Here is a 15,488-nt window from a genome sequence, read left to right as displayed (position 1 = left end):
GAAACACTAACAAACCCAGTGTTTTATTTAAGAGGAATTAAATTCTCCTCTTGTCCCAGAGAATCAGTGATGTAGAGGTGGACAAATCTTGACCTCCTGTCACATTCATCATGAAAGATGACCTCAATCAATTATATAAACACAATTTGCTTGTAATACAAAAAAAAACAACATTTGATCAAACAATCTGTGTGGAAAATGATTTAATCATGTTTCAGACCAGATTTTAAATATTAACGAGATCAAGCAAATAATAATAATGTATAAAAAAACAAAAACTCAAAAAGAATCTTATACATCAAGTCAGACTTTCATAGCCTCTCCATTGTTCCACCGCCGACTCATTCCCGCCTGTGTGTCCGCAGTGGAGTGGGCCTGGCCCGGGCTCACTTTGAGAAGCAGCCGCCCTCCAACCTGCGGAAGTCCAACTTCTTCCACTTCGTCCTGGCTCTGTACGACCGCCAGGGTCAGCCGGTGGAGATCGAGAGGACCAACTTCGTGGACTTCATCGAGAAGGAGAAGGTCGGTGCAGAAAAAACAAAACAACCCACGGTGGTTTATTATAATCATATTTTAATATGGAACCATTCTGATTTGGCGAAGGCCTGATTATTCCCCTTGCTGGTGGCTGCTGGTGTCAGTGTTTAATGTCACTAAAAGAACTTTACTACTTATTAATATTATTATTATTTGTATTATTATTATTGATAGGTTATTATAAGGGTATGAGACGCAGATGAAATGCAATATATATGACGCACTGTATATGTGGAAAAACCTCCTTCGATTCATTTGCGCATTTCACAAATGAGAAAAAAAACTCATGTCGCCGTTTTAATTTGTTTTTATTTTGATACTTTACATCTCCGTTCACCACAACCACTTGTTCTACACAAACAGCGGCGCTCCTCATCAATTATGACGCCGTTTAAATGAGATGAAATGTTGCGGGAGAAATTTAGCGCTGGGTTTTATTTGCCCTGCAAACAGAACCGCTAATTACAGAGGAATAATAAATGTAAAAAAAAAAAAAAAAAAAAGAAAAGAGGAAAAAGGCCATAATAACCCCGGTGATTACACACCCTGCTTTAATATGTTCATGTGAACATGAACCACATGTTTATTTAATGCACGACACGCTGTGAAGAATTCAATTGCGTCTCCCTAAATATGTATTCTCCATATGTCTCCAGAGAGGAGCTCTTTCTTAATTTAAAAAAAAGAATAATATTAAAAATAAAAAAAAATTCCTGTGTTAAGGAGACGAGCGGGGAGAAGACCAACAACGGGATCCATTACCGGCTGCAGCTTCTTTACAGTAACGGTGAGTGAGGACCCTGATGTCACACACACACGCACACACACACACACACACACACACACACACACACACACACACACACACACACACACACACACACACACACACACACACACACACACACACACACACACACAAACACACACACACACACACACTCCTGCACCTAGTATTACATTCAAATTCACCACAATTACCCGTTTATTAACAGAATATACACAACACAGGAAGCAGCTGATATATGTGTTTTTTTTTTAATGTTTTAATTTTATTTAAGTGTGGACAATCTGTGTAGCAGAGGGGCCAACAGGCTGCCAGAACTTGTTTGTCACAGAGGCTGCAGTTTAATGTCTCGCAAATGTTTAAATTCCAATGATTTATGGCATAAATGTCCCTTTTTTTTTGGAATGGAACAGCTGCTGCAGGGCATCAGCGCCAGCCTTGTGGCTTTATCACTGTCCCTCAGCAAAGTGCGGCTGGTTTGTCCGGTGTGAAGTTTTGAGCTGCAGTCTGCCGGTGGTGGTGACGGTTGTTGTGGCGGCTGTGGGTTGTGGCGTTCAGGGCCCATCAGCATCAGTCTGCAGCTGGGCGTGGGGAGTCAGCCTCCCTCTGGGAATCAGGACAACACACTGTGCAGTGTGACAACGATGGTTATTCATCTCAATATCTTTTTTTTTCGCACGTGGAACTGGGCTGCTCACGAGCGATGCCGTCTGGTCAGGTAGAGATGTTTTGAGCCGAAAGCCAACAGCGTTTAACATCACTGTGGGTCAACAACAGAAGTCTGTATCGGCGTCTGGCTGTTCGGATACGTTTTCACGTTTTCACGGCTGGATACGGAGACTCCCAACGTCTGAGAATAAAGGATGTCATTGTTTGAAAATGCAAAGGCCTTTGTAGGAAATGAGTGATTTTGAGTTATAAACTAACTTTGTATCAACAGTGAACAGAGGCACAGAACTAGTTATTTTCAGTGTGTAAACCATTTTACAGCCACGAGCGGATTTTTAAGACACACACACACACACACACACACACACACACACACACACACACACACACACACACACAGGCGGTGAAGTTACAAGGTGTCTGGTTGCATGTGTGAGCAATTCACTTTTACTGGACTCCTCTTTGAGGCTTAAAGAAGTTCAATTATTAACCGGATTCCACAAGAAAAAAAAGAAGAAGACGAAGCAAAGGCCGTAAAACAAAACAAAAAAATACTTCTTAAAAAATATGTTCTTCCTGCTTGGTGACCTCGTGACCCCAGGAAAATCTGTAGGAGCTTCCTGTTGTGTCAGGCAGGAATAACTCAACTCTTCCACTTTCCCCCACTCTCATCAATCTTTTTTTTATTTTATTTTATGATTTTTTTTTTTTTTACCCAATTAGACATATTCTCATGCACTTTTGTGAGTTGTTCATGTAAAGTTTATGCTTTTTTTTCTCTCTCTTTCTGCATCCCAACAGGCATCAGAACCGAGCAGGACTTTTACGTTCGACTCATCGACTCCATGACTAAACAGGTAAACACACATGTTAACACACACTCTCTCTCTCTCTCTCTCTCTCTGTCTCTGTGTGTGTGTGTGTGTGTGTGTGTGTGTGTGTGTGTGTGTCACCGTCACCGCTCCTGTTACTTCTCTGACAATGAGCTGCTCCACTGATCTGCCTGTACTCTGCCGCTCTCCTCTATCTGCATGTACTTGCGCACACACAAAAATGAGTGCTAATATGTGTGTGTGTGTGTGTGTGTGCGTGCGTGCGTGTGTGTGTGTGTAATTCTGTGGGTGGGTGTTTCCACTGTATCTGTGTGTGAGTGGGTGGGGGCACACACACGCACACACACACACACACACGCACCGCATGGCTCCAGGCCTTTCTGCCTGTGCTTCTCTCGCTGTGATTTGAGTGAGGAGGCAGCGAGAGGGTGTTGAGGAACAGGAGCGTAATTCTGCCGCTCACAGTAGGAAGTGGAAAGATGTAACGGCACCTCTGGGATTTGGTCTGCTGTGCAGAGAGCCTGTTTTCTGATCAGATCCAATTTATTGTTAATGGTTGTGTTTTTGTTTATAGGTATTTTTTTATTTATAAGAAAGCGATGGAGGGAGCAGCAGGTAGAGTTAGGAGAAAAGAGAGAGGAAGGGAACGACAGATAGAAGACGGCATTTGTTGTGTGCCTGCCGGTAAAACGGTTAGCACGGAGACTAATCTTCTGCTTTTTTGCACAAGAGGTTGTCATTTTTCTGTCGGCTGCAATGCATCACACGTGTGTGAGTCGGTGTGTGTGGCACAGTGTGAGGAGCCAAGAAGCCATGCCACGCGCTGAACACTCGCTAATGTGTCTCCCTGCTCTGATAAGAGTCACACATAGCTGCTGCCACGCCGCACCACACACTGTGTGTGTGTGTGTGTGTGTGTGTGTGTGTGTGTGTGTGTGTGTGTGTGTGTGTTTGTGTCTGGCAGGCTTAAGGGACCACACTGTTCTCAATAACAGCTTGGGGTGAAAGCCAGCTACACACACACACACACACACACACACACACACACACACACACACACACAATTCTGTCTTTTTGTGAGGATACTCATCTACGTACTTGTAGCTCCTTACCCTTACCGATACCATCACAACTAGTGGCCTAACCCCAACACTTACCATAACCTAAACCTAATTCTAACCCGAACCTTAAAACCAAGTCTTAACCCTTAAAACAATCCTTTTAACTTGTGATTATTTGCTAAAATGTTCTCCCTCTGTAAGGTCCAAGTCCTCACAATGATAGAAGTACAAGTAGGCCCTACACACTCACTTAAAGAAATATTGCTCCTCGTGCAGTTTTGCTCACAATTATACACACTCTCCCTCTCACTCACCGACACACACACACACCGACACACACACACACACACACACGCACGCGTCAGAACAAATGTCGCTCCATTCGACAAAAGAGTGAAAATACTCAGAAAGTGATCGACAGGTTTTGTGACAGACATCCGATGCCTGGGCTGAGGGAGGCTTTTTCAAAATCTCCTTCGATGTCATTCATTTTTGCAAACGTTGCGCCACAACAACAGGCCAAAGTGAAACTGGAACATCATCTTCTGTTCGAGAATGAAGTCAAACCCATTTAGAATCACATGGACGTTTGGGCTTAGTTTCGTAAGTTTCTTACAATCCAGCGTTGCAACACAACCTTGCACACGACAGTGCGTCGAGCATTTCCCTCTATTTCTCCAGACATTATTCAATATTTCTTTTCTTTTGCAGTCTTTTATTATTTGCAGTTTCCCCAAGGCCGTCAGGTCAAACGTCTCCAGCTGATGTTAGTCGCGCGGCTGCAGCTATGGGATGGACTCACCCTCTTCCTGATTCCAAAGAGCCGTACATTTCTCAATGCTAACAAACTAATGGGTCACGATGGCTTCAGGTTCTAATTGCGAGGGCTGAAGGTACTAATTTATCGGAGACAATGTATAATAATCCCGGGGGACATGTTACAGCAATGGAGTGGAAGCTAATGTCAGGAAGTGGTGTCCGCACTTTGTCTTTCTCAAACGTGATGAATATCCGTCAAACTCGGTGAGCGTGTTCACGTGGGCGTGTTGTGTATTGTCAGAAATTACAGGCGGGCTTTTAAAGTACAGATTTGCTTCCTGCGTTGGTTCTGGATCACTGCTGTGAAATATTAGAATCCGCAGAAGTCAGGTCGGATTTGGTGTGTAAGTGCAGTTGAGCTGCGTGGTGTTATTTGGCTCATGTCGTTGATTCTGTTTATTTCACACTTCTGATAGTGATTCTCCTGCCAAGAAAGTGAAGCCTACTCCAATGTTTGGCACCTAAAGCTGGCACCTACTTCTGTTATTCTGCTATTTCAGTCTGTCTTCCTGTGTGTGTGTGTGTGTGTGTACGCCGGGTGGGCCAGCACTGAGAGTGTTAAATGCAGGAGCAGAGCACCTCCAGTCCTCAGAAGCACGAGCGCGGTGCCGGTTGATCACGACTCCGTTGCAGAGAATAAAGCGTCTGTCACTGCGGCCCTGTCGGATCACTAGCTCGCGAGTCGCCCTGACACTAACGCAGGCGGAAGTGTGTTAACGGCTCCTTGTTTACACGCCGCGCATGTCATGCCACTTCAAAGGTGGAGGAGAGAGCGCCGGCGATGCCGTATGAAAGGCTTGGCGAGGCGGAGAGAGGGAGGAGACGGGAGGAGGAGGAGGAGGAGGAGGAGGAGGAAAGAGGCAGATGAAAGAGGAGAGCGGTGCAGACGAGGTGACAGTGTGAAGAAGCTCTACGTGGCTCAGGCTGACAAGCAGCAGAGGCGTTATAAAACCGTAGACCTCGGTTGAGCATTAGGTTTTTACTCTGAGCGTAGCATCTTCTTAATGATCCGCAGTGTAGCCGAGGCGTCGCGATGCAGTAAAGTCCACACAGGGTCAACACAAAGCAAGGATGATACGATTTTGACCTAGACCTGGCACATGAGGGAGGAGGGTCAACATTAGGCAGCTGAGAAAGGACATGGATATCATCTCTAGTAGGTTACTCAGTTCATCACTTACCTATATGGAATATAATACACAATACTTTGGTCCTACAAGATGTTTTTTTTTGCGTTCTCACGTACAGCCCCCTCCGTGCATGTCTGAAAGCGGCTTGGGTTTTCGTTTCTGTGACGGTACACAAAATATTTCACAGACACGCGTCCGATATCCTGTGAGATTTCAATCTATATCTGCGGCAGAGTCAGTAGCAGGGCTGATAGATATTTAGAAAAACTTGGTATGTACGGATTTGTTGACCTCTTCTGTGATTTTGGAAGGGAGCAAGGTTACATCAGGCCTACTTCTGTTCGTGAAGATAGATGCGTTCACCTGGTACAGAGTGAGTGTGTGTGTGTGTGTGTGTGTGTGTGTGTGTGTGTGTGTGTGTGTGTGTGTGTGTGTGTGTGTGTGTGTGTGTGTGTGTGTGTGTGTGTGTGTGTGTGTGTGCGCGCGTGTGTGAGAGAGAGCGAGAGAAAGAGAGAGAGAGAGAACGTAGGAGCAAAAGTTCCAAAAAGCGAGAGAAGAAACGAGAGGTTGAGATGACATTGATACATGTTTGTCCAGGGCAGGGAAGCGAGTTCAGAGGAAGTTGCCTGGCCCACTCTTTTCCCATGGCACAATGAGCAGGTCTAATCATAGACAGAAGTGTGGCATATAAAGTACATTTCCTCTTCAAATTCTGCCTGTCCTGTCTCTTCCTACTGTTCCCACCCTTTCACTAACCCATGAGGGAAGGAAAGTATTAGAGTTGACATGATGGAGAGGGACCAGGCAAACGGTTTCAGATGTCTGGCTCCTCAAACCCAAAGTGGAGCTTTGCCTTGGCCGATATCATTTAAAGTGTTTTTCATCGTGGCCACCTGATTATTTGGTTTTCTGGATACACGAGTTTCCTTCACATTGGGCCATTAAGCAATTCAGCCCAATGTTGTAAAAGCTGCTCATTTGGAAATTACCCATATCGCTTTGTCTGTATACCTGCAGCTGCACTTTCTGCGTTGGGGCCGGATTAATTTTTTGTTTCATATTACACATACTTATGTCTCTATCGACCAGGTGTGCACGGTCCCTGGGGTCCTGGACCACCAGGAGCTGCTTCAGGCGCCAGGTTCATGTATCAATATATTCTCAGCGGAGGGGTTTTCAACTGGATTATAAGCACATGCGTGGAAAATTATAACTGACAGGGGCCCCGGGTGCTTGGGTCTGGTCGGTTGAGGTCTTTTTTGCGATCGGCAATAATAGGAACACAGAGAGGGGCCGCTAAAGAGACTGATTAAACCGGCTAAAACCTAATGGAAATTTTGTGCAGTGTTGTGTGTGTGTGTGTGTCTGTGTGTGTGTTGACTGAGTCTTGCCATTGAATAAATGGCACCAAAAATATAACACCTTCAACTTGACATTCAGCAAATGTATAAAAGGAAAAAAAAAAAAAATGGAACCACGAGGGAAATTAAATCAAGTCATTCATTATTTCCACAGTTTGTGTGCGAGTTTGTTTCACTCTCCATAACCTTTACCAGTCAATTAGACAGTGCAGTATATGAAGTTGAATATGTTGTGTGTTTTCAGTTTGCTACATATATCATCAGTGTGTACGTGTGTTTTCACTTGGCTAAATTACCTACATCTACAAACTCAAGCCAGTGTTCCCCTGGTGGCAGCAGGTTGTCTGAGAACGAGCCGAAGACCGTTGTGTGCGTGTATTGATCGATGGCTGGCTTGGTGATGCGTGAGTTGGGCTTTCACTGTAATCTGAGAGCTTCTTTGCCTGATCCAGAAATATTGTAGAGGGTCAAGCCTCAGCTGAAACTGGAGCAGAGACTGTGAATATACAACTTTATTCTTTGCGGCCTGCGACTTAAAAGATTCACCTGTTCAGCCATGATCGAGGTGTGTGTGTGTGTGTGTGTGTGTGTGTGTGTGTGTGTGTGTGTGGTTGGGGGGGGGGGGTGACAGACAGCCTGTGTGTGCAGAGACAGTGGGTGGTAGTATGTGTACAGTATGTGAAGTGGAGGTGTTACCGCTGATCTGCGTGTTCTTTGAGGTGAAGCGGAAACTATAAACCCGTTACCCCCGACAACACTGTCAGTGTTACCGGCATGACGTGGTGGAGTAGAATAAAGCTAGAGTCTGCAAAACACAAAGTCCTGACAGTTTGACATTGGCATAGTGTTAATGGTGCAAAATATAATCATCTCCTCTGGCCAGTGTGATAAAAGTTGTGTGCAGCGGACTAAAAACAAGCAAATCGCCTACGTTTTTATGCACCAGCGGACTGACGCAGGCAATAACTGTCCTACCAGAGTGTCTCGCGCTCTGTCTTCTTGTGTTCAGTCAAACATGATGACGTGGTGTTGGACAAAATAGGTCTTGTAATTAATTATAACTAGAAATGTTGGAATTATTTTCCGTAACTTTTGCGGCAATGTAATTTATTTCCCCCCATCGTGAACACCCAATCCTCCCGACAGGTAGCTCAAGTGTGAGCTACAGTACTCACCTGATTTGTCTCAGTCCTGTTCACCGTAGAGCTTAAAAACACAGATCCGCTGCGCTGGGAGCCTTTTAATACGAGCACTGTCGTTGATTGTGAGTCAAACATACATACATCATGTTGCTGCTTTAAATACACACTGAATGTGGACTAACCAACAGTTTTGAAAAAAAAAAGTTCTCGATGCACTTTCTACATCGCACACGTGATTTAAGGCAGTTCCTTTGTTTGTTATGTTCCTCTGGGACTTTGAAAGTCGCATGCAGGGATTCACTGTTGAATCATTTCTGATATTTTCTTTTCTTCTCTCCGTGTCTCTCTCTTTTCAGGCGATTATTTATGAAGGCCAAGACAAGAACCCAGAGATGTGCAGAGTGCTGCTGACACATGAGATCATGTGCAGGTGAGGACGACTGCGCCCTGTCTCTCGTCACCCATCCTCCCATCACGATCTCCTCTCCTCTCCTCGCTTCTTACTCGCAGCGTACTTTTTTTCTTCTGCAGAAAGTTCTCACCAGTCACCTCTGTGTTCTCAATGCATTTCTTATTTTGTCAACCTCATTAACCCGCCCCCTCCCACACACACACACACACACACACACACACACACACACACACACACACAGATGAATACATGCACATGGAGCCTTATCTGTTAAGGAAGATCAGTTTTAGCTATCAGAGTCGTTGCTTTAATTATAATCTAAAGATGAATTTCTTCAGAAGTAGGTTGGGAGGAAAGAGATCTATTTATAGAGGCATTTTACCAACCTATCCTATACAATAGTGTGTGTGTGTGTGTGTGTGTGTGTGTGTGTGTGTGTGTGTGTGTGTGTGTGTGTGTGTGTGTGTGTGTGTGAGAGGGAGAGAGTGTGACGCCTGGTTAATTAGGACACAGAGAAACTCATTAGTCAATCTGAACCCTCCTGTTGTTTCATGGCTAACAAATGGGCCTTCCTCCACAGTCTGACAATAAAATATAGGCAGGGAGTTACACACACACACACACACACGCACACGCACACACACTGTGTACTCACAGAAGTATGCATACGCACACCCGCTTGTGTGCACAGCAGTTATAAAAATTCAAATCTAGCACATGAATTAAGTTGTTCTTATTCCCTGACCTTGTCAGTGGACAACTTTAAGTGTAACAATATAAATTGGGGCTCATCTGTATGCACGAGCAGGGATTTTAACCATGAAAATCAGGCACACTAATATTTTATTCTATAGCTCACTGAATAGTCCTCAGGCAGTTCAGCTGCGAAAGGTTCACGGGAAACTTATGGAAATTCTGATGTGATTCGCAAGGAATTTATAAATAAATTGCATTTGGCAACAGATTTTACTGCAAATTATTGTTGTTCATCATGCGGGGACTGAGTTGCAACTGTAAGGCCTTTACCCTGCTCCGGTCCTGCAGGATTATTCACACATTTCCTCGGGTGGTGGTGGTGGTGGTGGGGGGGGGGGCAACAGTGCAGCAGCAGTCCAGACAGTGTGACTTCAGCAACGGGTGTAAAGACTTGCTCGTCTGCAGCAGCCGCCGAGGTCAAAGTTACGGCTGTTCCCTTGTGTTCCCACATGCTGATTCTGCAGCGGGGGCCTCACCGCAACACACAACGTAGAACACACACAACGTAGAACACACACACACACACACACACACACACACAAAGGGCTCAGGGCGTCCATTAATCAGTGTAGCTCATTGTCATGGTGGGGCTATTAGCCATATGCTCCCAGCCAATCTGCCACCACACAGACCTGCACGCGTTACAAAGCCTGGTTGAAGCTCTGGCACTGAACTATGGGAAGGTTTTACTCTCTGATGGTCGACAGAGGCGACTGCACGCTGTCGGGTCTTCAGTCGATCCGTTGGTTTGAGTTCATCTGTCTGTACGTAGAGAACAAATGCTTTAACTGCCTCATTCCTTAATAGGGGAATTATACTCAAAGGTAAGCAAATATAGAGTTATTTACAATAGTATTTATAATAAAGTGAGTTACCGTCCTTATGGGGACAAAACAATCTTAAATCTTAGGTTAAGATTGGGTGTAGGTTAAGGCTAGAGTTAGAGATATGGTTAAGGCAAGTTTCCAGGAAATTAATAAGTCAATGCAGTGTCCCCTGAAGCCATGTAGACACGACTGTGCGTGCGTGTGTGTGCGTGTGTGTGTGTGTGTGTGTGAATGTTTGTGCGTGCGTGCGTGCGTGCGCGTGCGCGCTTGTGTGTGTGCGTGTGGTAGGAGGAGGGGGTGCAGGGGGAGAGAAGATGATTAGATCACCAGGATCCAGAGAAATAAGTGCTACATTACCCCCATCCCGCCCCTCGTTTTCCTTCCCACTACCCGTCCATTTATAACATCCTCCACTCTGCTCCCTTCTCTCGCTCTCCCTCCTCATCTACCCCCCACCCTCCTTCACCCACCCATCCTTCCCTGCCTCCCGTCCCGCCTCTCCCCAGGCTGAGCTGTCCTCCTTCCCCCCTCTGCATGCTCTCTATTTTTCCCATCCCCTCTCCTGCCGTTTTTCCTCTCCTCTCTGACCTCTCGCCGGTCCTCCTCTCCTCTCCGAGGGGGCCGTGTAGTGACCCAGATCACAGAGCAGCAGAAAGGAAATGACAGGGAGAGCAGAAAGAGAGGCAGAGCCGCAAACAGCGGAGACAATGTGTAAGGTGTAACGTATCAGTCTCTTTCTTTTCACCCCTGCCATCTGTGACGCTGGGAAACCTGAGACGTCTCCCCTTCCTCTTCTTCCCACCCAAACCCAAACCCAAACCCCATCCCCTTCCCTCCGACTCTTCCTCTCTCTCTCACCCTCTTCTATTGGCGTTCCCTCCCACGCTCACCCTTTCACTCTTTACCGCCGCTCCCCCTCTCCGCTTTATCCTCCCCCCTCCTGCTTACACCTTTATTAATAATTGATGCGCGCAAGGAAGACAGACTCGTAATGTGCACATTTGGGAATTTTGGTGCGCATGCCAGGTTTTTTCTTCTTACTTGTGTGTGTGTGTGTGTGTGTGTGTGTGTGTGTGTGTCTGTGTGTGTGTGTATTTACTTCACTGTTTCCTTGCCTGGGCTTCAGACCTCTTTAGTCCTCTCCACCCTTCACGTCACCTGTTCATCAGTATAATAAGGGTGGATTGAAAGTTGTCATGGAAGTGTTTAAAAAACTTTCCGAAATCAAATTCAAACAGCCTTTAAAAAACAAAAAAGCAGTAAGTGAATCTAAACTGCTTCAAAATAGTTTTTGTGTTGAAACCTCCAAAGCTTTGATCACGAATTTGGTGAAACAGACTTTACACCTGTGAAGACAAAGCACATAGTGCAACGCTCCCGTTTATGTAATGTACTGTACGTTCCCGGTTTCAAACACTTTTCTAACCGTCCTCTTTTCTCTTTTCCTCTGACAGTCGGTGCTGCGACAAGAAGAGCTGTGGAAACCGGAATGAGACCCCCTCAGACCCTGTTATCATCGACAGGTACGTGTCTCACTACGACACACACACACACACACACACACACACACACACACACACACACACACACACACACACACACACACACACACATGGATGAGGGACTGTGTTGACCCGTTTGAATGGCGGCTGTCACTCCAGAAATAGATGCTCCTCTGATGAAATCAATAGAAGGCACAAGTAGGACCCATGAGCGGAAATGAATTGCTGAAAGTAACGGGGAATAAAAGGGCAACACACACACGCACACGCACACACACACACACACACACACACACACATTCCATTTACATGCGCACGTGCAGCTCAGCAATGTTGACACAGAGGGGACACAAATGCACGTCATCTTCTCCGTTACCAGCTCATATCTGGCAGACTCAGGCTCATGCAAACACACACACACACACACACACACACACACACACATTCACACACATTCACATACATTCACACACATTCACACTCTTGCACACTTCCAGAATTAAGTGAACAAGCCGTGCTCAGATAGGTGTGTGTGTTTCCACTACGTAATGCAAAACACAAAGATGTTTACGAGCAGTTTTCACTGCCACTCCTGTCTGTCTGTCTGTCTGTCTGTCTCTGTCTTTCTTCCTGTCTGCCTGTCTTGCGAATGAAGTTATCCCTCCTTTACTCCCCCTCCTCTCCTCCTTTCTGCCTCTCCTGCAGCAGCACAGAAAAATGGGTCACGAGCAAAGAAAAAAAAAAAAGTGACAGAGAAAAACTGAAATGAGATCCAACCTCATTTTAATGTGATTTGTTCTCGGCAGTTGTTTTAACCCTGTGTGAGCAGGTTGTGTCTGTGTGTGTGTGTGTGTGTGTGTGTGGTAGTGAGTAATTCACAAGAAGAGAGGTGAAGCTGTGCTGACTCCCATCACTCTCGCTGCATATTGTCTGAGAACACGGTAATCAATTTTTGGTTTGTAACCGACAGCATATCAAACGGGTCACAGTACAATATATATTGTATTTATGTACAAGTATAAGAGATACTAGCGAATATCCTCCAGTGTCAACCTTGTGCAGGGTAAAATTAAGGATTTTGTGAAAATATTTGGGCCTTTTTAGTATAGAAAATAATCATGCCACTGATCTCCAGTCCTGTCTTTACTTTACACTACTCATCCATATACCTGGTAGACTTCCACCATCAGTTCAATGTTTGCAGTAGATTTTACAATATCCCATTAAACAAACTCAAAGTACATAGTCATCTACTTATGAGTCTTTTCTTAATTCCTGATCTTCTGCATTTTGGAGAGGAGGTGCAAGGTTGTAATCCCAAAGCAACAATTCAGCACAGTTTTTCAAAACGTGTTGTTTAGTAGTTGCACTGCAAAGGGAACAAAGCAAAGAGTTTTTAGGAAGCACAACACTTTCTAGTACCTTCGTCAAGGGTCAAACATACATGAGGTAATGTTTTGTGTATTTTTCAAATCAAATCTTATCAAATCAAATCAAATCAAATCAAATCAAATCAAATCAAATCAAATCAAATCAAATCAAATCAAATCAAATCAAATCAAATCTTATCAAATGATAACAAGACAAATATCAAACAAAAAGCACTTCCAGGTGTCTCCTGTGTGTTTTAGTTTTTGCTGTCAGTGTGAATTTAAGTATATTTCAGGATTCTGACCTCACTCTTCACACGAAAATATGATCTTATCTTGCTCCTATGGAAATAAAAGTCTATCTTTGTCACATATAATGATTTTAACATTTTAAACCTTCCCTCCTCTCCTCTCCTCGCTCAGCTCCCCCACTCATTTTTGTGTTTGGAGAAATCATATGAAGTGGATAAACACTTTGATGGCGATATTCGAAAGAGCATAAATCTGTGTGTGTGTGTGTGTGTGTGTGTGTGTGTGTGTGTGTGCGTGGTCTCCAAGAGGCTTCATGTGTGTGTATTTTTACACCTCAGCCACATTTCTCTGTTTTTGTTGGCTATCTCAGACATCTCAGCTTACACACCATTATACATTTGCCTGGAAGCTATGTTCATGTCTATATGGACATCTTTGTGTGTGTGTGTGTGTGTGTGTGTGTGTGTGTGTGTGTGCGCGCATGTGCATGTGTGGGTGGGTGGGTGGTTGGATGGATGCTTGGTTGTGACTTGGGTTGGGCCACAAATAGAAAGAATAGGTGATATATTAGACTCATACTGACACAATAATAGATGTATGATCATAATATGTGTGTTAGCCTTCATGCGGCCCGCCCATCTTTGTTGCTGTTTCAGGTTACAGTAAAAACAAGTAAAATGTAGTGTAACTGTCATGCAGTCTAATATAAATTTCCCATGAGGGAACACATGCCGTGAGCAGTGTGATGTTGGAGGTTATTAAGTCATTAACATTATTTACACTAACCAGATTTATCAACATGAATTAAAACATCCATTCTCCCAACAACTAGGAAATATATGACATATTTTTGATTGATAATAATTTGGAATTATTTAATGTAACATGATAGTAGCCTGGACTCAGGTTACAGTAGTGAGGGTAATAGCAACTAACTAAAACTAAGACGACGACATGTTTGTGACACAAGCAGACAACTCCTGTTCTCATGTCATATTTTAATACAAACACAATTAAACAACATTAAACTGATCAGATATTTGATCAGATTCAGCCACAGGCAGCAGATGTCGATCTATACGATGTGACACACGACCACTTCCAGTGTCGACAGGAAGTTAAAACACAATGTAACATAGTTGGAGCACTTCCTTGTTGCTGAAACGCATAAGGGTCAGTTAGCGCGCGTGCGCGCGTGCGTGCGTGCGTGCGTGCGTGCGTGCGTGTGCGTGCGTGTGCGCGTTCTGTATGTTCGCTAAAAGAGAGGAGCAGAGTGAATAGTGGGAGATGTCAGGGAACTTGGTCAGGATGGAATGTCAAGGTTACCGTGGATACCGTGGGATACTTCCTGTACCCCCACCCGTCCTCTGACGCCCCCCCCCCCTCATTTCCCCACTTCACAGTGGTTCACAGCCTCTCAGTTTAACATCTGGATCTCTGCTGTCCAACACAAACATGTGGAGAGAGAGAGAGAGACAATGTCAAAACAAGAGCTATGAGTGTGTCATTGCTTGTAAACAGGCAGATATTAAGATATTACACTTGTGAACACAATTTTGGGCACGCCTGAGCAAATTATGAATTTGGTCGATTTTTTTGCGGAAAAGAAGCAATTACATCCCCCTGCAGCAAGCAGACATGAAAAAGGATCCTTTCTTCAACTGTTACTTTTTGTTCAGTGAACTTGTGAAATAGAAATTGCGGCCTGCAAGCTCCTTATTTCTCCTTCTTTGTATCCAGCCATGAGTCTTTCTGTTCTCCACTTCCTGCGGATCACTTTCACTTCTGAGATCTGCCCACAGATTCTCAGTGATGTTAGAGTCAGGGGGACTGGGAGGGCTGTTCCAAAAGCTTCAGCTTGTGTTTCCTTTGTGGTGGATTTTTTGGAGTTCTGCTTTGGATCATTGCCCTGGTGCAGGAGCCAGCCATTTATTTTTGCATTTGCATCCAGAATATGCTGATATTTCGTGGGAGATATTCTTCCCTCTGCTCCGGCAGTTTGTATTTGTGCCACTGGCTGACACGCAACA

At 44.7% G+C, this 15,488-nt stretch overlaps 1 protein-coding gene across 3 annotated transcripts in view; it reads left to right on the top strand.

The window, feature by feature from the left end:
* The window catches only part of LOC118301646 (transcription factor COE1-A), a 77,083-nt gene that overhangs the window by 1,309 nt on the left and 60,286 nt on the right, over window positions 1–15,488 (top strand). For all 3 annotated transcript variants that reach the window (XM_035627297.2, XM_035627298.2, XM_035627296.2), the window contains exons 2-6: window positions 366–522; window positions 1,261–1,324; window positions 2,795–2,850; window positions 8,696–8,769; window positions 11,789–11,857. In XM_035627297.2, coding sequence (XP_035483190.1) covers window positions 366–522; window positions 1,261–1,324; window positions 2,795–2,850; window positions 8,696–8,769; window positions 11,789–11,857 — 420 coding nt within the window. The remainder of the gene's footprint in view (window positions 1–365; window positions 523–1,260; window positions 1,325–2,794; window positions 2,851–8,695; window positions 8,770–11,788; window positions 11,858–15,488) is intronic.

Source organism: Scophthalmus maximus, chromosome 2, assembly GCF_022379125.1.
Source record: "Scophthalmus maximus strain ysfricsl-2021 chromosome 2, ASM2237912v1, whole genome shotgun sequence".
In the NCBI taxonomy this organism is placed as follows: Eukaryota; Metazoa; Chordata; class Actinopteri; order Pleuronectiformes; family Scophthalmidae; genus Scophthalmus; species Scophthalmus maximus.
This window is presented reverse-complemented; position numbering and strand designations above follow the sequence as displayed.